This window comes from Mycteria americana, chromosome 3 (genome assembly GCF_035582795.1).
Source record: "Mycteria americana isolate JAX WOST 10 ecotype Jacksonville Zoo and Gardens chromosome 3, USCA_MyAme_1.0, whole genome shotgun sequence".
In the NCBI taxonomy this organism is placed as follows: domain Eukaryota; kingdom Metazoa; phylum Chordata; class Aves; order Ciconiiformes; family Ciconiidae; genus Mycteria; species Mycteria americana.
Window position 1 is genome coordinate 55,846,846 of NC_134367.1, and position 20,992 is coordinate 55,867,837.

Below are 20,992 nucleotides of genomic sequence, written 5' to 3' on the forward strand. Positions count from 1 at the left end.
AAAATTATTTTATTTATTCATGGTACAAAAGAAATACTTTCTTCCTATACCCCAACAGATTGTCCTGCATAGCCCCTAGAGCACACACACCCCAATTTGGACACCACTGTCTCAGACGTCACCACCAATGCTAACACTGATCCAGCTCCTAAGCACACATGTTCATGTTTAAAAGTGATACATCTAGAGAAGCCAGCTAACTGAAAAGAAGTTCAGTAGTAAATTAATCCCTGGTGGAACAGACTGTATCATGTGAAATCACTGAACGGTCTCTGTACATTGCAAATAATTGCAGGAGAATTTGCTGAGGCATAATAGATATTTATTGATCAAATTTGGCCAGAGTCAGCATAAATGTATTTACAGAGGCACTCCAATAAAGTAGTTCCATGGTATCTCTTATCCACTGCTTACTGACAGTTAACTATGGTGCATAGTTTGCTATGGGATGGTAGGTGTTGCTTTGTGATTTAAGCAACTAAGAAAATAGCAAATTTTCTAGTAAGACAAGGACTGTAATACTTCAGAGTTACAGATTCATCAGGAGGGCAGAGTTTTGACTGAAGATCAAAACTACAGGTTTACTCCAGCGTTGTGCTTCTCCAGAACGCCCAAACATTTATGGAGACATAGTTTAAGTCTAGAAATTGTTGAGTTAGGGTCACAGTCCAGATATTTTAATGTTTTGCATCCAGCAGACTCCAGAAGAGGTAATAAAGGCATCCTTTAAGGAATCTTCTCTGATGTTAAGACCTGAGAAGCATGGCAGCGAGCCTAAAAAAAGGTAGGTAGAGGGGGAAAAAGAATAGTTTACTGAATGAAAATGCCACTTTAAAAGAGCATTTTCCAAATTAGTAGTTTAGTAAGCTTAATGAGTATAAGAGGTTATATTTCATCTTAATTAAATGGGAGATTTCAAGATAAAATTCTAAATAACTGACATTTTAAAATATAAATCAAATCTTTGAAAAGAGGAAAAATCCTAAAACCAAAGCACCCCACACAAATCCCATACAACACTCTTCCTTCTACTGTGTCCTGAATTGTAAAGTTTTTGCCAGTAGGAGGAAAAGAGGATGGCTGTGTTTCGTTGCTATATGTGACATGTTCAGGGCCAGCAAACACTTAAGACAATACTTCATTTCAATATACAAATGTTAAATACAGTTGAGCAGGTGTTGAATTGACTCAGTCACCAGTTATTTCATAGTTTAAATAAAAGTCTGTCCCGATGCTTGAACATGCTGAACAGCACTGATAAGACACCACAGAATTGGAACATGGTTCATCAGAATCAATTTGTTAGTGCAGGAAAGAGAAGGCTTAAGAAACAAAAATCATATCTGACATTCAGCTGAAAACTTCTAAGGTCTTAAAAAGTTACAATGCCCAAAGTGAAACATGTGGATAGGATTTATAAAAATGCCAACACCTCAAACATGTAAGTTGCTCAGAGCTGTGTTTTGAATATATGAAGTTCTAAGTACTTTCAGAAAGCAGAAGGCACTAGTTCTAGTATCCAAGCTGAGGAGACATTAGCTGGTTAGGCCTCAGTATCTGTGCGCCTTGTTCTTCAACTATCAACTTCAACCACATAGCTCTACAAAGTTGCAATAAAACCCCCTAAACATAATTTTGGACTATGAATTCTTTGTAAGTACCTTATATGCCCACAATAAGTTACTTAAGAGAAAATATTGTAAGAAAATGAAAAGAAAAAAAAGAAGCCTAATTTACACATGCAAATGGCTGCAAGCTTCATAAAAGACTTAGAAATTGTCAGTTACATCAAGATGGCATGCACTTACATGCAAAACCTTTTTGGTATTGATATCCTGTGGTTCTGCTTATTCTCTGAATTAAGTAAAGTAGCAGACAAGAACAATGAGGAAAGTGAAGAGATGAAAAAAAAATTCACCATGCAACCATACATGCATATGCATTTGAATATTAAAGAAGAGATGCAGATTCTCTTAAATTTTCTTAGACAGAAACTATTTTCCGAAATACTTACAGCTTTCTCTTCCAATGAGAGTACACCATCTACAGCCACTATCTGGTATTGCTTTTCTTTTAAGCTACCCACAAATTTCCGAAGTAGTTTGAGACTAGTACCATCACTGTTTTGTTTTAGCAGTTTCTGCATTTCTTGGGAAGGACATCCCGGGTCAAACAGTAGCAAACATAAGGTTTTATTCTTCTTCTCTTCTATTCCAACAACAGTACGGCTATGACCTAATTTCAAAATAGATTTTCAGTATTTTAAAAACACATAAATCCCATTTACTTCCTCATAGCAAACTAATTATTTTCAGATCAAGGAAGATATTACTTGAGATTTAACAAGGTAGTTATAAGTAAAGAACAGATGTCAAAAAGTTGAGATCCCAGTCACACCCAGCTCTTCCATCCAATAAAAATACAAACTTTAATGTTGCTCTTACTAAATAAAAAAATAACAGGAAATAAAGCCATGACTTCAAATAAATGAAGAAGGAATGTAAAACGCTGCTCTGAATTGCAGCACATATAAAGAAAGATAAAGAACAGAAAGAAACCAGCATATTGTGATACTGACCTTGATGTTGCAAGTAGATAGGTGGTTTGGAAGTACACACTACCTTTGCACCACCTTCATTATCTGTAGAATAGTAACGCAAAACCCACTCAAATAAACGAGGATGTGTACCCATAGGGCCAGTCGGTTTGTAAAAGTCAATGATTTGACACCTACAGAACATTTAGAATGAAAACAACAATAAAATTTCAAGCAGGTTGTTTGTTAAAAACATCTTTTTCACCTCTCAATCCCTTATTCCTGCACCAAGAATGTTTTGTAGACACAGCAATTCCAGGCGTCTAGTGGTCATTACCACTTTTTTTTAAAAATACAGGAGTAGAGGACACATAATTACAAAGCAATACAATACATACTGTTCAAAACTGGAAGATTTATTCTGTAACATAGAAACACTCTGTTCAGTCTAACAAGAACTTGTGAAGCTTGCAAAAATTAAAATGTTTGATTTTTTGTGTGATACACGTACACTAGATAATCCAAGTAACAGCTTTCAGAATTATGCAAGCGAATAGCTGAAATTCAGATTCTTCTTGAGAAGAAACTTCTAGATAAATTAAGTTTTTAACCAATGTTTGATTTTATGCATGTGTGGCATAATTCTTCATCAAGTCTCAATGATCTAGTTACACAGCTTTATGCTATGCTAAATCAGCTCTGTTTATAGGTTGGTTAAATTTAAAGCCACTAAGGTGGCTTTGTCGTTGCAGCGTTGGCAATTCTGACCTTTAAAGGTACAGTACTTCAATCAGCACTTAAAAATAATAACAACAAAAAAAGAAATATTTACTTTATCCTGAGACTGGTTAACAGTGAATAAATTTCACATGCTCCTATCCATGCTTTGGAACCATGTAATCTGTTGTTGAAGTGAGATGCCCCATGAGGATCAAAGCCTTCTCTCCAGGCATCTTCAATCATGGACTGAATCTTTGGTATACTAGGAATTAGTGTAGTATCTGGAACAGAAAAGCTTTTGAATTGTGGTTACCGTTACCGAAATAGACGATAAATTAAAAATATTCAGCTTCTTTTATAAGAGGCGGGTAATGTTACAAAGATGCACCAAAAAACCCTAAAGCTAAAACTTCAACCACATCATGCCAGTATTCACCCCTCTGATTCTTTCCACAGTAAGCTGCAGTGGTATAACAAGCATTTACTAGGTATCATTGACCTAGTAAGCCTTGCTGCGTAAATGAAAGTAAAACATCAGTCAGCAGGTTGTCATCCGAAGTATGTGAAAAAAATAAGCAGCTTTTTGTTTAATACCTCTCAAGCAGTCATTATACAAGCTGGTTTGCAACAGTGAGGAAAGGAGCATTTGGAAATTCCTGTAACCGCATCCCCAGCCTCTGTCACCCAAAGATGAGTGGAAGTGATCTACTCCTGTTGAAAGCCATACACGCCTCACATCTTTGTTTTCGTTCTGATAATACTTGCACAATGCTTCAATGACTCCTAAAAGAAGACCAAATATAAAGTTTATCTGTAAAATGAACTATAAAATTTGACAGAAAAAGATTCTTTACCCATCTTGGAACAGATATAGGTTGAGACAATTTATTTTAAAACTTCCAAGTGATCCTATGTTACATCTAGAACCCAAATCACAAAAACAGTGGACATTGCACCTATTTCATTTCAATGGTCTTTACTCTGATGAATTTATGTACTACAAAGCTTTCAGAATTCAAGCTATTTTTTCACTACTGCTACACAATAAATATTTTAAATTAAACAGCTTGGACTACATTATAAACTGTGATATGCACAGGAAATATTACAATGAAACAGGAAAAGTAATGTCACCAATAAAGCATTTCTATGCCACCGCTACCTCCAGTACAACATCCCCTTAAAAACATTGAAACACTTATGCATACTATGTAATCCTTTTTTTCCCCCCAAATTATTTCTCCTGGAGAAACTAAGACAAGAAAAGGAATGGCACAGAATCTGAGAATTACTGTAAATATTTTTTAAAAATCCACTCGCAGGGTATTCCAAATCCTCCTTTGTTACATGAAAGAACATGCTTGGGAGTGCTCTCTCCAATCTGTATACGTAAATTCTGAAAGGCCCTTTATTGCCATGCTATTGTGAGGACAATCATTCCATAGCCATTACAGATTATTTTCTGAATTCCTCTCCGAAGTCTAAAATCATTACCAAGAATGAAAACTTTAAAGGTATTATTTCCACTTAATACATTTTACAGAAGAAATTTTATTTTACCTGTCACGAACCAAATGGATATTTTGTAAGCTAGAACCACTAGCAATAAGAAAAGACCTTTGAACTGTGGTCTTGGCAAGTAAAGACAAGAAAGCCTCTTGAAAGGGACACAGAAATCCATTGGCACTGTATTTTTGTACCAATTATAAAACATTTCAAAGAAGATGTTATTAACTCCATCAAGGTGTCTACTCCTCCCAGTCCTCCCTTGGACTTTGTAATCAGATGAACACTGTGCTTACCTGGGACCAGCTTACACAATACCACAACTAACTGAAACACAAGATAAAAAGCTACTGTAAATGGTAGCGACACCAGGTTAGGAACCAATGAGTACTGAACAGTAAACAAGTATACACTCAAGGACAACCAACTTGTAATAAGACATTTGCATCATTTGATACATATTGTATTTGGGCCCTTAACCAGACAACTTGGTTCCAAGGTTCCATAGAAAAAAGAAAAAAAAAAAGAAGAAAAAAAGTCTTCAGGTTAAAATAAAGATTAGAAATATACCAAGCTTTAATTTCCTTATTACTTTAGGACTGAAATGGTTCAGATTGATCTAGAAAATAAGGATTAGAATTAGGACGTAACCAATATTAAACATCCAATTATATGCTTTGTTAAAGACAGGTTTGGTCACTACAACCTAGGTCTAAAGAACACAGTCTTAGCTGTATAATTTCAGCATTTTTACCTGAGGTCTTTGTTTTCCCATCATCTATACCAAAAGCCAAAGATTCCATCATGTCAGCTTTTCTCTTGTGATATTCAAAAGGCTGCATTCTTCCTCTATCAACTTCCCTTTCCATATTCTTTAGGAATTGCTGCTTGTAGCCTCCAGAATTATCCAAGCCATGCTGTCTCTGTTAGGGATGGAACGTGCATGATTTAAATCACATTTTTTAAATTCACCTTTAGTGATTTTGAGAAGCTGCATGCACAATCAGTAACTTTGAAAAACAGTGAACAGTGACAGATAAAAACTTCAGATTTATGGTATTTTAGAGCTGAAGGCCAAGCTTCATTCCTGAATAGGACTAGGAAAGTCACACCTGGAAAAGCAAGCACATCCCTCTGCTCCCTCTTGGGCAGACAGCCATTGGCACAGAGCCAGTCAATGGCCAGGAGGTAGCGAGAGCGAGAAATGAGCTATCAGGGCTGTCAGGGAGGAGGAGAGGGAAGCAGGACCTAGCAGGGGAGTGGTCACTGGAGCAGGTGATGGTATCCAGGAATGCTCAGGGCCTCAAGCTCTCTGCCAGGGAACATGCTGCAGGCTGCACTGCAAGGCTGAGCACTAGAGCTGGGTGGACTGCAGTACGAGGCAGCAGGCGTGCCAGGGCCCTTGGTGAGAGCAGTCTGTCATGCGCAGGGAGCACCTGCCCCCATCCTGAGCCAGCACCACTCAAAGCAGTAAAGCCAAGTAGCTCAAGGCAGGCGTGCCCAGCACGTGTGCCAGGACCAGGGTTGCTGAGAGCTTGCATTTGCCTGCAACCCACTCCTGCACCACCACCTCAACACAACCTGTCTGGCTGCATGGGTCTGACCTGGTATGTCCGTTCCAGGTCATTACAGTTCCAAAATACTCAGCTTCTAATGGCACAACTGTTCAAAATGTTACCATATAGAAATATTACTGTACTTGCAGCTTTTTAAATTCTTCCCTCTCTCGCTTCTCTTCTTCTGATCTCTGCCATTTATCTTCTTCAGTTTGGAGTTGCTGAGCCAGTTCTAGATCTTTTATGTCTCCACCTACCCAGGAATAACATTCCAAAGAGAGAGGACTTGATCAGGAGGTTAACAATGCTTTGATGGATCTGGGCATTAATTTTAGGAGCTACATCCCACACTATTTTGAGCTACTACCAACGAACACTAAACAGGACTGACTGCATTCAGTCTACCAAGACTCAGACTCTTGACTTGGACAAAGTTTATGGAGAGTTACAGAAGCAATTACTTGGCAAATAATGCATGTATCTCTACTACTAAGAAAACAGTTTTGGTTTACTATGTTTCACTTCATTGTTACCAAGAAGTCCCAGTTTCTTGAATTCCACACACTTAGTAGCTTCTAGGATCACTGCCAGCAGTCTCGTAACAGTGACAAAAACAAATTTAGGATCAGAGAACTGGATAGGGAATCTCTAGGATTTTATTAGCCATACTAATAAATAAAATTGATTTTTATTCCTTTACATTATCTCTATTACTAATGAAGCATTTAGAGAAAAGCATTAAGAAAAAATTTGAAGTTTTCATAAGCTATAGATTTTCAGCTCATCACACTGGAATGTGCTACTCTCAATTCCATGTATGTAAACCTATAGAGCTAGAAAAAAAATACATAATATGGCTGTCTTTTAAACATTTTTTGCTCTAAGTTTTAGTTTTGGCTAACATACAGTGCATTTACTTAACATGCATGCATGACAAATATTTCCTTTAGCATGTGTAATTATGTAGAGCACTTTGGCAAGTGATAGGACTTGCTATTAACCACATTAACTTCATTATGTATGTGTCCAGTTCTCTTTAAATAAGGAAATATTTAAATTTTGTCTGAGATTCTATACTGCAACATGCAAATACTTGTAAATACTTTCAAGTATTATCAAGCCTGTATCCTTCCATGTACCTCCTGAAAAGCTTTGTTCCTCTAAGTGTAAATCCACATGTTCTTCAAGAATCTGAATGTTTGTACAGGTAAGACTGCACATTGGACATTCATATAGCTGTTCACCATTTCCTGTGTCTGAAAAAGAAATGCAGTTTCTTGATTAATGCAATTCCTGGTTTTTGTGAGAATCTCCCCCCCAACTGATACGCGGCCTAAGATAAACACACAGTAATGAATTTGCCATTGTTGCCATTTAAATTCCCCAGTGAAAGGCAGCAAATTCTAAACAGCTGTTACTCTTAACCAATTAAGAATTTGTATCTAAACACCTGACAATTTTAAGACGTATTTTCTTTCTATTAATGAAGTTTTGCTCCATTTAACTCATAGATCACAATTTGCTATGATAATATTTGTATTAAGAAATGCTTAGTCTGAAATATCAAACTGTTAATGAAAAGATCTGTCCTGCTAACAAGACAACTTGCTTACAAAACTTTAATATTCATGTGATAACACAGCAGTGGGTTGGCAGAAAGAATAAAGTAAAACGTGCTGTCATTCTTACTTTGTTGGTCTTCCTGCGTCTCCTCAAATAAATATTATTTCTGCAGTTTTAGTATTAGTAGTGAAGAGTACCACATAGAATAGGTAAGGTTCAAAAGGACTTCTAGAGATCACCTAATCCCTCAAAGCAGGGTCAAATTAAACAGGTTAAACAGTTAGAAATTAAACAAACGGTTACATAGAGCCTTTTCCAGTCAGTTTTCGAGTAATTCCAAGGACAGACACTCCACAAGCTCCCCAGACAACTTATTCCAGCGTTTGACTGCTCTCACAGTAAAAAAACATAAAGTGTTCTTGTGTTTAAATGGCATTTCCCATATTTCAACTTGTGCCCACTGCCTGTTGTCCTGTCACTGGACACCACAGAAGAGAGCCTGACTCCGTCTTTACTGCCCTCCTTTTGAGTCCCTAGATTTTACTTGCAACTTCCTAGGTTCACAAAACACAGGAATTAATATGCTATGTTAGCTGTTTCTGGAAAGCATTTGCCCAAGCCAGAAGTTCATGACTGGCTGGAAGGAAACTTGATGGTATAATAATCTAAATTCATCAGCAACATTTTGCATAATGCTGCAAATATATAGTTTCCTGAAATGCACTATGTACATAAAAAAACCCAAAAAATCCTTTAATGCAACTATTTTTAAAATAGAAATTGGCATGTAGGCAAGTAAGTTATTTATTCAAGCTCTGCATTATTTGCACCCATAGAAGTAAAATATTATTCAATACTAAGATCTTGATTTTTTTTTTTTAAGAAAAACATATTTTTTAATCACAGAATATGCAGTGTGGTTGATTATACTGCCACATTCTGCATCCTCATCATAATTTGTTTTTCTTGTCAGTATACGTAACTTGTTATATCAAGAATGCTAGTCTTCTAAGAGAATTACCCACCAGCAGAGATGCCATTACTAAGTTTCTGAAATAGCTACCAGCAACTTTGGACAGTGAGTCAGAATAAAATTCTGACATGCTTAAAATAAAATACAGTATTCAAATAAATAACTATTTTCCTCATTCCAACTTTATCCCCCAAAATATCCTTGTGGTCTCCAAATCAACGTTTAGCACTTCAGAATACTTCAGTGCTGGATCTTTCCTAAGTCCTTACTTCAACCTGAAAACTACCCTTCCCTAACGAGTACTGCAGCTGCTCCACAGGATCCTGTCAAAGATGAGACTTCAAGAGGCAAATTCAAACCTTTGCGACCAAACGTACGCCAAATAGCTAAAAAACACGTCCCTACCCCACAAAAGCTTTACAGTTTGCTTTCACTGACACGGATGGCGCTTTTTGGGCATGCAAACCAGTGCAGGTTCGTCTGCATTAGTGTTTTTAGCTCTGCTCTAGAGCAGATTTTTCAAGTGACGCCCCCATCGTCTTCACTCTCTGTCCCTCTCCAAGTGACTTCCCTCTACCGCTGCAGTCGCCGCCCCTTGTCTGCACCCACGCGCGGTCTCGGAGCGCTCCAGCTGCATCCGCCGGGACGACAACGCAGCGGCAGAGGCACTCTGGCAGCGCCCCCAACACGGTGCAGTCACCCCTGGGCAGCCAATCCCCGGCACAGGCGGCAAAGCGCCGCAGCGCGGCTCTCCGCTCCCCGCCCGGCCGGCCACGGCCAGCCCCAACCTCCGCGGGGTCCAGGCGCGACGACCCCCGCCGCCGCCGCCGCCCACCTGTGCCCGGGGCGCCCAGGAGCTGCCCGTGCCGCGCCCTGACGTGCGCCTCCAGCTCCCGCCCCGCCGCCTCCCCACAGAACGGGCACTCGGGCGGCCCCGCGGCGAGCTCAGGGCGGCGGGCGCCCGGCGGCCCCGGCTCCGGGTGGGCCGCCTCGATGTGCCGGCGAAGCTCCTCACAGCCCGGGGCGGCGGCGCCGCAGAAGGGGCAGCAGGGCTGGTGGCCCAGGTGTGCGCGCCGCAGGTGCCGCCGCACCGCCGCCTCCGAGGACAGCGCCTGCCCGCAGACATCGCACACCAGCATCGCGCCGCCAACCGCCGCCTCCCCCGGGAAACGAAACCGCCGCGCTCCCACCCAACGGCCGGCCCGCGCCGGCGGCTCGTCACGTCCTGCCGGCGCCCGCTGCCTACTGGGAAATGGTGTTTCCTTGCCCGGGGCGACTGCCTGCGCGCGCAGAGCCTGCTGGGAGCGGAGGGGCCCGCCCCCCGGCCAGTGCGGCGCGCGGCGGGGCGGCGTCCGCCATCTTGAATTGCGATCCGCTGCCGGCCCCGCAGTCCGCGGCGGAGCGAGGTTTTCTCGCTCGGGGGGTGGCGGGCGCCGTGCGGCTCCGCTTCGATGGGTAAGAGCGCTAAGAGCCGGTGGGAAGGGGTAGGAGGGGCTGTGCCCCCCTCCGGGGCGGGGCGGGGAGCGGAGCGGTGCCCCTTGCTGTAAGGCTCCCCGGCGGAGGCCGGTCTCCTGCCTGCTCGGGGTCGGCTGGCAGCAGCGGGGCGTTGCCGCGCACGGCAGCTCGGTCCCCGCCAGGTGGGGCGGTCGGTGCTGGGACGGGGTCTTCCCGCGCTGTTCTCCGCCGCTTCCTCCGTCAGAGGGTTGCCTTCCTCCCGCTTCCCTGCCCTGCTGCTGAGGGAGGGGACTTTTCCACCCCCTCTTCAAGGGACGTGGGTGAAGAGCTTCTCTAGTCGCTCTTTGTGGCCGGGGTAGGTGTCTTCTCGGCCGGGCAACCGTCAAGGGGACTTGCGGTCTGACCCGGCCTTGCGCCAGGGTCTTGGCCGGTGCGAAGCCTGCGGGCAGCCCCTGTAAGGCCGTGCCGCCTCCCCCGGTGCTGCCAGTCGGGGAGGGGGCGGTGGTACGGCGAGGCGCGCTATTTAGGGAGCCTTATGTAGGCAGGGAGAAAAAAACCTATTACTAGGGTACGTCTTAGTCTAGGCACAACAAGTGGGTGAGATGCAGGATGTGGTGGGTAGAGGGATTTAGTGTTAAAACGAGCATAGTTTTGCAGAGCAGAAGTGCAGACTTGGATCTAGATGGGGAAGTCGTGAAGCCTGAATAGATCAGGCACTGCTAGTCTTTTTGCCCTTATGATGTCTATACTAAAACCCTTGTGCTTAATTAAGCTATAAATTCATAAGCTTTTCTTTTTGAAGATAGTTTTGATGAGAGCTTCTTCCCCGTTGTGTTTCTGTAACTCTTTATTGAGCTGGTGACCTAAACTGGTTACTTTGAATGCACACTTCTCTTGTTTGGTTCATTGCTTGGCCTGACAGTTTTATTGGCGCGACTAAATTAGCAAGGCGTGGATTAAGGAAGCGATGATGTTCTAGGACTAGTTAAGCCAATAGTGTTTTTGGGAAAATGATGTTCTTAAATTGTAGCTCAAAAGTTTCATGGCAGTTACTAGAAAATTGCGTTGTGGTCCAGAGATGGCAGTAGTTTACTAAGGCTCTTGTGAAGCAAATGTGTTTGGGTGAAACAGGCTGCTGAGTCCTCAGAGTGTCTTGTTGATGTCAGCCTAAGCCTGTGGGCTGTTTTCCTCTCATAGCTTGTGTTTATTGCTCAGCAGTCCTTGGTACTGCTGGTACAAAAAATAAATAGTCCCAGCATGGAAGTTGATAGAGAATTGTGTGCAGCTCGAGATGTAGTTTAGATATTCTTCTGTCTGTTTTCATGTTGTGGAACAATTTCAAACAAGTGAGAGTTCATGTAGAGTCTTAAATCATATTTTTGACAGTTATTTCTCAGATGAAAGCTACAGCTTTAGCTTTAAAAACTAGCACCATGCTATTACCAACCTTTTTCAGTCAGTTTGATCATTTCAGTGACAGAATCGTGTTTTATCGCTTTTATCTTTTCACAATTGATATGCCTGAAAGGACAGACAGATTCTAATCCTCTAATCCATCAAAAGAGCTGTTAATTAGAATGGGTCAATCATTTTGTTAGTTTAAAATGGAAAAGAGTATGCCTGTCTGGGTGCTACTGACCCTTAATTTGTTTTACTGCAGAGTTTTTTCTGCATACAGTTTAGAAGGAAACACAGCATGACCTTTAGATCCTCTGTTATGTTTGCGAGATATACATTAAAAAAAAAAAAGAAACAATGCAGTAAGATATTAAATGAAGCAGTAATTACTGCAGGTTTTCTTCTTGGATTTGTCCTTATTTTTTAATACATTTAATGTCTCCTTTATGAGAGGAGGAAGCAAATTCTTTTAGTTGCTTACAGAATCAAAATTTAGCAATGTAATGTTTTTGCTTTTTTGTTTCCTAGTTTGCTCATAAGACCCATAACTTCTTTTTGCAGTAGCTTATGCCCTTTAATGAAGTATCTGATCCCTGAGATGATCTGTAGTTTAATCTGCAGTTTAGAAATGCCTGTCTAGGCAAAGATTTTTCTCTGATTTCTGCCTTAGAGATTTGTGTTGATGAACTGGGATTGCAAGCAGCTATAGCTGCTACTGTAGGTACTCTTGTAGTACAGGAGATGGCATGTTTGCCTTGCAGGGTTTGGCCTTTTAGAGTAATTTTTCTTTTTTTGATAGACAACATGGCAAGCCCGGGTAAAGATAACTTCAGAATGAAAAGCTACAAGAATAATGCACTTAATCCCCAAGAAATGCGCAGACGAAGAGAGGAGGAAGGAATCCAGCTTCGGAAACAGAAAAGGGAAGAACAGGTAAGTATCTTGGTGATTTGTTAACTGTTAAGTACTTGTGAAGCTAAATTCAGATATGTGAAAGGACTTGAGCAGACTCGTCCTGTGGAGCAGAATCCAGAGTGCCAGGATGAATGTCTGTTTTCTGTGCAATCTTGGGGAGCATCAGGCACTTCTCAACCGGATCATAAAACAAAAAAGTGAACAGAAGCCCTCTTAAGTCACTAGGGCACACAGAGGAGAGACCCGTGTCTTAAGTTTAATCCTTAGTCTAGGTTTAAACATGTAAGACTGGGCTGAAAGGATACTCTTACTTCCAATAAGGATTAGAAACCTTGCATTCTCTTCTAGAGTTTGGACCAAAGTTGTACTGTTAGAAGGGAGAGGATTATTTTCATCTTTGAAGCCATACTTCAAATTGCCCAAGAGCTTGTCTACAGTAACTTAGTAAAGTGGCTACCAATTAGTGATCCCTGAGCTATTATATATAACATTTGCAGTTTTCCTTATTGAATTTTTAGTGATCAGAGTACATGGAGCATTGTATAATTTAATGGTTTGTGGTACTTCCTTTTCTCAAAATGTTTAGTAGTTTCTTGCCAGGAAAGTAAGGAATGTAGTTTTGTTTCTGCTTGGTCTAAAGTAGCTGAATTTGTCTCCCACAACCTAGAGAGTGTCCCAGGCACTGATCTACAGTCTTCTCTGAGGTGGGAATGCTTACCCTTCTCCTGGGAAAGTGGTGCTACTGCATGGAAAAAGAATTTAAATTAGTTGTGCCAGAGAGGTAAGAGTAAGAAGTAGTGTGATACTGGAGCATTTACCTGTGAATGGGTAACTGCATTGCAGTTCCTGCTGAAAGTTTTGTTTGTGTGTTTTGTAGTAAATACTCCCTAGATAAATTATGAAGATAATGCGTGTTTCCTCTCCCATGCTGACTGTTGTAATAATGAGAATACTGTTATGTTCTCCTTGATCTTAATTTGTTGGACTGGTGTTTTTCAGCTCTTCTTGAACTGGGGAGAACACGTTTATGCAGGGAGATGAGGCCGCTGTTGCTCCAAAAGAAATTATAACTGGTAGATAGACCGTGATCCTAAACAAAAACAGTTTATACATTTCAACCAAGAGCTTCTGTGTCCTTGTTGAGTGCTAGAAAGAATTGCTGGTCTTCCAAAAGAGAAATGTTATTTCTTCTTCCTTTTGGGTTAAATGGAGTTAAACTTTGTTCATGTCCAGGATTCTGCAGTTGTTTTGTGTCCAGGAGTGTGTTGAACAAGGGAGAGAATGCTTTGTTTTAGGTTCCTGTTTGAAATATGAGTAGATGTAAACATGGAGTTGCTTCTGCAGTTTTGGGCATGTACAATAGCAGAAGTTTGGGTGTCTGTAGACACCTAGAGGACAAAACCTTCAGGATTTAGTAGGAGGTTTCGTTATTATGCTTACAGATGAAATCTTAGTCAATGGACTGAGATTCTAACATTTATTTTTATATCCCAACGTGATATTCTTAGAGTTGTTAATTACAGTAGTTCTAAGTGTAGTACAGGATTAGAGATAAAAATTTAGGTTTGGTTTCTAGAAGAAAACAGGCTAATGCAAATGTTTTGCTTGTATGCCAGAAAATGAAGAGGCAGTCATTAAGCACTACAGTGCAGGTATATATTTTGAGCATAAGCAGTGCCCGCAGCCGATGTTAAAGCGGTTTTTGGCATAGAGAATGTTTAATGTTACATAATTTGAAAGTTCACCTTGAACCTACACCATTTTTTCTCCAACTATATTAAAATAATGTTTCTGTTCTAATCTTTCTGCAACTGTATATTAAATATAGGTGCTGTTTAATTGGCATGCAAAGAAAGTACATAGATCTTAGACCTTCTGTTGAAGGGAGGAACAGGGTGTGCTGAGACACAAATATTGGCTCTGTGTTGATGACTTTAGCCTATAAACTAAAAAAGGAGAAAGTAGCTTGTAGAATACTGTTTCCTGCTTAAAAATAAATGCTAATTATGGGGGATACAAGAATCAAAGTAAAAAGTTCTTTTTCTTACATGTTGAAAAATTTATGGAACTTTGCTAATTAAAAAGAACTTCAGTTTTTAAATGTCTCTCTGAAGTGTTGCAGTGCAGTTTATCAAGATACAGATATAGTACTGTATTTCTCCTTTATGTTGTTTAAACTTTCATGTAGAATTCCATTTGCATGGATGAGTAGGAAGGTGAGTAGTTGAAATACTTTGCCTAGTATTGGTGAAAGCATTTCTTCAAGTGTATGTCATCAGTACCCGCTCTATGGTAAGTTCAGATGTCTCAAAAGTTTCTTCTTTGTTTAGCTGTTTAAACGCCGAAATGTTTCTCTCCCGGGAAATGAAGAATCTATGGTAGAAAGTCCAATTCAGGATCCTGATGTCAGCTCTACTGTACCTATTCCAGAGGTAATAACATTTTAAACACACTCTAAAGTAATCTGTTAATGTGCATAGTACTAGACATAAATCCTCCTTTCATTTTTAGGAAGAAGTTATTACAGTCGATATGGTGCAGATGATTTTCTCAGATGATCCTGATCAGCAACTCACAGCAACTCAGAAGTTCAGAAAATTACTATCTAAAGGTACGTAAACATTGCCTGATTTTTTTTGTTCCCCCTGTGTTGTTACTACGAATTTTTGTCATAGAGATTCAGTTAACCTTTAGTTTTGTTTTACTTTAAAATAGAGCTTGCTGAAACTTCTAGTTCTGTGTATAGAGAAACGGTGCCAACTCTGTTCCGACCTAGTGGCTAAATACAGAAAGCTTCATTATTCTAATGTTAAGTCTTTCAGACAAAGTAACAAAAGCAAGGATATTTTGATAGAAGTGTCCAGGGCAGTAACTAACTGCACACTAACATTACTTACAGTACTTGTTGCAGTGATTCAACTTCTGATTCTCGTTCTGTGTTTGAGGTGAGAAAAATTACATGGCTGCCAAAGAACAGTTGTAACTTATTTCTGTTGAGACTGTAAGACATGCAGTCTTAAATTGATGCTGGTATTTGTATAGCATGATACGTAAAGGTATGCTTGGTCATTTAAAATAGTATCTAATCGTAATTACTCTTCCACTGACCTGAGCTACTGATTGAGGGAACAGCATTTTGTAATGAGTTAATAACATGCCAATGGATAATAGTGTGTGTTACTATTATTATACATAGTAGGGTGTTTACTAAATTGTAGAACTTTATGGAGATGATCCTGCAGTGTTCTAAAGTGAAAAGTTTAACTCCTTCATTTGAGATTAAAATGTATGCTAAAAATTATGATAAGAACTGAGAATTGTATTAATGTTTTGTGTCATACTGAAAAAGTAATTTATTTGGTCTTTTTTTGTTAGACTTACACAAATATGTTTGTTTTTATCCCCTAGAGCCTAATCCACCTATAGATGAAGTCATACAAAAACCAGGAGTAGTACAGAGATTTGTGAAATTTCTGGAGAGAAATGAGAATTACACTCTGCAAGTGAGTTTGGCTGGTACTGATTGGGGGTTTGGAATGGGATTAGAAGCCCCTCCAAACATCTTTGGAAAGCGTGTGATTATTATTTATTTTTTTAATAACCAAATTTAATTATTTGTAACCACCAAAGCTGTGAATTTTAGTTGTCTAAAATGTCAGGTATTGCCACTGATTTTGACTTGACTCTTGTGAATTTCATGGTAGTCTTTAGGGTTGTGTATTCAGCTGGTCAAATACATGGGTGTTGAAAGCAGAATGTGTTCAAGAGAGTTTCCAGACTGGTATATTAAGATCATCAGCATTAATGTGTGAGCAGAATCTCTTTTGTTTGTGTTGAGTGTATTGTACTAGTTTCCAGTTGAAATCTTGGAAAAGAAGAAAAATATACACGAAACTGAAAGACTTGTAGAAACCCCTTTAGAAAAATCTTAGAAAAATATATAGCTAACAGTAGGAGTAACTAGTTCTGTCTACTTGTGGTAGCCCATGGAATGGCACTTACGCCTTGTGTACATTCATACTAGAATTAACTTAGTATAGGGTAAACAGAAGGGATTTGTACTAGTTAATAGAGATTTGAAATCTTCCTTACAGTTAGTGCTGCAAGCCAAAACCTAAAAATAATTTAGATACTGAAGGCGCTTGTTAAATAGAAACTTTGTCAATCCCAATTATTTTATTGTATAGAAAGTACAATAATGGTAGTAATTGCATTTCAGTGGAAAGGAGAAAAAAAAGTTGGAAAATTAACCTCTGCAACTCTCATGTCAAAGTGTTTTTTAAGCTTTACTGCTGAGTGGTTTAACGTGGTCATCTTTGTGCTCCTCAACAGTTTGAAGCAGCGTGGGCTTTGACAAACATAGCATCTGGAACTTTTCTACACACCAAAGTTGTAATTGAAACTGGAGCTGTTCCAATTTTTATTAAGTTGCTTAGTTCAGAACATGAAGATGTACAGGAGCAGGTAACTGTTTTCTTGGGGTGTTTTATAACTACTTAAAATTCATTTATGAATGTCTTTTGGGGGTGTGTGTGGTTAGAGAGGTTTTGAGCCCCATTCAGCTGCTAGCCCATTGATCTGGCTCCAGGAAGATAAAAATTTACCTTCAGTGTATTTTTTCCTTCATGTTTTTTTTCTTATGATTCTTTCAGGTTTCTTTGAACCTGTTTTTTATTTCATGTTATTGAGTAATTTGAAGAAGGCACCTCATTTCTGTTCCAGCATTTACAGGTGGATGGGATCTAGAATACCATAATAGAAAGAATATAGTAGAAAACACTGTGGATTTTTTCTCCCTATGTTATCTTGCAGCTTTATTTCCTATATACTTGTGCTCTTCCATCTTGTTACGTTACAGTCTTCATTAACATTTTCCTGAACTTAGGTTTTTTTGTTTGGTTTTGGGTTTTTTTTGTTTAAGAGAGGCTGTAATTTACTGGCTTTTATTTAGCATGCTTGAAAGTTTGTATATTGAAAGTTCATGATTTAACTTTTTTATTCCTCACACATTGTTTGCAACTTTGAGCCAGTTTTATTGAATCTATTACACATACTTAGCAAATGTAACTATTGAAAAGAGTGCATGTATCCTTTTCATTGAAAAGCACATAAATCAACATATTTTCATAACAGAAGACTTTCTTTCCTTGAAAGGATGACTTCAAGTGTAGGTAATTGACTTTGTGTGAATTCACAAAAAATACAATATAGAAATCAGTAGCCTTCTGAAATTTTATATTTGGAATGATACTGCTTTTTTACTTCTATAATATTTGCTGTAAAAAAAAAATGTATAGATCTGTAAAAGTTGATTTGCAAGCAAGTATAAATTCACTTGGATGCTTTGCTTTTTAAGGCAGTGTGGGCTCTTGGTAACATTGCTGGTGATAATGCAGAATGCAGAGACTTTGTTTTAAACTGTGGGATATTACCACCCCTCTTGGAGTAAGTATTGTAAATTAATACTGTAACTATGGTGTACAGGTATAGATAACTGTAAACTTCAACTTAAAGTTTATTCGAAAAGAATACAAGCTTTTTGCTAAATTGAGAATGTTTCTTTTTTTATTGTATTGCTATGACTCTAATGTTTTGGATTACCTGAGCTTCATGCATATCTTTAGTCCATGACTGGAAGCTTTCCAGTGTTTGCAAAAGGAGAGAAGTGTTATTTCACAGGTGTGAAATTTCTGTATTGTGCAGAACTCTGTGTTACCAGACTTCTGGATATATAGGTTGGGAGAGATGATTTAATTCACACTTGTGTTTGTGTGATTCCAACTGGCTGGGCAATAGGCTGGTTTCACCACCTTTGTCCTGTAGCTCCAAGCTCCAGCCTTGCTATCTATCCATTTGCTTATTGAGACGAGCTGGCAGAGTAGCTGTTACATGAGCTGTGTTCCACGAGAAGATTTCTCTTCACTATGAATATCATTCCAGTATTTACTGTACTCTTATGATAGGATGTAAGGTAGCTTCATCACAGGGAAAAATGTACACAACACTAATTTTGTTCAATTTATTATTGCTTAAAATAATAAAATGGTTTAAAACATTTGTAAAATAGCTTAAAATAATAGAGGAGAATGTGATTACCCTCCTCAAGGATTTAAAGGATTAACAATTTTAGACATTTGGTATGTATCTGAAAGTGAACCTGTTTTTTCAGGTGTTGAGTCTTTCGCATTCTATTCAGCAAAAACAATAAAGTGTTAATTTTTTTTTAGATCTTTTCAGTTCTACCTTTTTGTGGAACTATTTTTATTATAATTAATTGCATTCTTTCAATGAAAACCTCAAAATTAATTCAAGGGAGGGTTGTATCTCCTAGCCCCTTCTGAAGACCCTCAGAAAAGATTAGCTGAATGATTTTTCATATGAGCAATGGTTTACTTTATGCATGTACTTGATTTGGGAATGAGATGTCCATGCAAAAATACTCTATTCAGATTCAGTTGATTCTAAGAAAGTACTTGCAGCATGTAAACTATGAAGAGAAATAAATTGAAACTATTGCCAATAATAGGATTTCTTTTCCTGATTTGACGTAGTGTTGGTAATAATAGACATAAAAAGATGTACCTTTTCAATAAGAAATTATTATTATTGTTGTCTCTCTTTGATAGACTGTTAACAAATTCAAATCGTCTTACAACAACTAGAAATGCCGTCTGGGCTCTCTCAAATCTCTGTAGAGGAAAGAACCCTCCTCCAGACTTCAGTAAGGTATAATAAAGTATTCATTTTGAGAAATCAGAAAGCTGAAGAAGACTTATGTTTGTAATATGTTATAATACACAGAATCTTTGAATTTGGAGATAGACTCAATTTTATCTTTTTAATGTAATCACACAGTCTTGTCCATCTGTTGTATCTACAAAAAATCATCTGCTTTGACACCTGTCAGCAATAAAATTAAATTACTTAAAAACTTGAGATTGTAGTTAGTGATATGCAAATAGTCATTCACTGGTATGAAATGATGGACAAATAATACATTCAGCACTAAACCCCTTGGGGCTGTATTTTCTCCAGATCTGTTTTAGAGGATGTGAGTTATGATTGAAGCTTCTTCAAAATTTTTTTCTTTGTTTATTTTTATTTTATGATTGTGAGTGCATGCTGCAGGAATAAAATTTCAAGTTTTCTGCTCTGTCAGATGCAGTTAAATCAGACTATGATGACAGAGGTGATTTGCCTGTATACTTTCCCCTTCACTTCCTCCTCTCCTCCTGTATGTGGTTACAAAGACAGTAAGACTGTAGAGGCTAGTAGGAGTATTACTTATTTTTATTTTCTCTTTATTTTTAGTATGAAATTAATTTCTGGTAAGGTTAATGACATTAAAAGATTAAAAGAACTGAACATTGGATATTCTGGTAGAAGAGGCTGAGGTTAAATGATCATTAAAGATAATCTGGAGAGAATTTACATGTCTTGAAGCTTACCTCATGAGGTAGTAATTACTGTCATTGCTACTTAATTCTTGGAGAGATTGACAAAAAGCGGGGATTTCTGATGTCAATTAATCAACCACCTCACAATTGCTCTGCCCAAGTTATATCCTTCAGTAGTGTTTTGTTCTGGTAGTAAAAAAACAACAAGATCTCTTGCTGCTTAAACACTTGGAACTTCAGTGGAAAAGGATACCCTGTAGGCAGCTGCTAGTAAGAATAGCTCTTTTGCTTTTTGCCCTTTGTAGTAGCACCAATTGGACACATAAAGGAGGCTGAATTGCATAATTGATGTAAGATAAAGAATTAAGTTCTACAAAGAATATGAAATTCCCAAGCTGTACAGCTGAAACCTGTCAAGTTCCAGGTGGTGTTAAGATGGTCTAGTTCATTTGGCTCTGTCTGTGTGGAACTTGTAGGAGATTAAGGTCAGAGACTACGGTTGTGGTGAGAACTGAAGTGAGCTGTTGTTTGTTTGATTTGGTTCAGTGAATGTTGAGTCCTCTGTGAATTGCTCTGAGTTTCTTTGTAGTAAAGCAATTATAAATTGGTTATTTCAAATAACCTCCAGTACTCCTACAAAGAGCAATATTAAAAAAATGTTATTAGTTTGAAATTCTGTTCCCTGAGTGATTCAAAAAAGCATCAGTAATCTCTGATCATCTGGTTACCTGTAAAAACAGATGTTTTCTGTTTAAGCTGAACAATTATATACCTAATACAGTATCTCTAAATAAATAGGCTGTGAATCAGAATTTATCTAATTTGCCAGTTTTAATTGGATGTCTAGTTTAATCAGGAAGTGTTCCACCTAGGTCCTGATTCATTAATGAGCTTGTGTGCTTTGGCAGCAAATAGTTTTGCACTTTTATGCCTTTGCAGAATGTTGTCTGAAACTTGAAAAATAAGAAACACC

The 20,992-nt window shown here is 38.8% G+C and overlaps 2 protein-coding genes across 5 annotated transcripts in view; one reads left to right on the plus strand and one right to left on the minus strand.

Moving 5' to 3' along the window:
• Positions 1 to 10,166, minus strand: ZUP1 (zinc finger containing ubiquitin peptidase 1). The gene is made up of 9 exons (XM_075498612.1): positions 9,690 to 10,166; positions 7,458 to 7,574; positions 6,462 to 6,571; positions 5,517 to 5,685; positions 3,851 to 4,039; positions 3,369 to 3,537; positions 2,579 to 2,730; positions 2,015 to 2,235; positions 1 to 774 (listed from the first exon to the last, which is right to left on the minus strand). The coding sequence occupies exons 1-9, from the start codon at positions 9,991 to 9,993 to the stop codon at positions 727 to 729; spliced, it is 1,479 nt and encodes a 492-aa protein (XP_075354727.1). The 5' UTR covers positions 9,994 to 10,166; the 3' UTR covers positions 1 to 726.
• KPNA5 (karyopherin subunit alpha 5) overlaps positions 10,150 to 20,992 on the plus strand; it is a 21,811-nt gene continuing 10,968 nt past the window's right edge. Inside the window, exons 1-8 of one of the 4 annotated variants that reach the window (XM_075498613.1) lie at positions 10,150 to 10,309; positions 12,507 to 12,640; positions 14,953 to 15,054; positions 15,134 to 15,233; positions 16,031 to 16,125; positions 16,955 to 17,086; positions 17,979 to 18,067; positions 19,249 to 19,348. In XM_075498613.1, coding sequence (XP_075354728.1) covers positions 10,306 to 10,309; positions 12,507 to 12,640; positions 14,953 to 15,054; positions 15,134 to 15,233; positions 16,031 to 16,125; positions 16,955 to 17,086; positions 17,979 to 18,067; positions 19,249 to 19,348 — 756 coding nt within the window. In that variant the 5' untranslated portion in view covers positions 10,150 to 10,305. Of the gene's footprint in view, positions 10,310 to 12,506; positions 12,641 to 13,292; positions 13,404 to 13,621; positions 13,696 to 13,722; positions 14,275 to 14,952; positions 15,055 to 15,133; positions 15,234 to 16,030; positions 16,126 to 16,954; positions 17,087 to 17,978; positions 18,068 to 19,248; positions 19,349 to 20,992 lie in introns of those variants that run through there. The other 3 variants (XM_075498615.1, XM_075498616.1, XM_075498614.1) reach the window with 3 other exon arrangements.

Excerpts from the sequence above, each read along its gene's own strand:
- ZUP1 (XM_075498612.1), bottom strand. The coding sequence starts at position 9,993 with ATGCTGGTGTGCGATGTCTGCGGGCAGGCGCTGTCCTCGGAGGCGGCG. Across the intron at positions 5,686-6,461 it reads AAGAATTTAAAAAGCTGCAA|AGACAGCATGGCTTGGATAA; the intron begins GTACAGTAATAT and ends CATCCCTAACAG. Across the intron at positions 775-2,014 it reads TCTCATTGGAAGAGAAAGCT|GCTCGCTGCCATGCTTCTCA; the intron begins GTAAGTATTTCG and ends ACCTTTTTTTAG.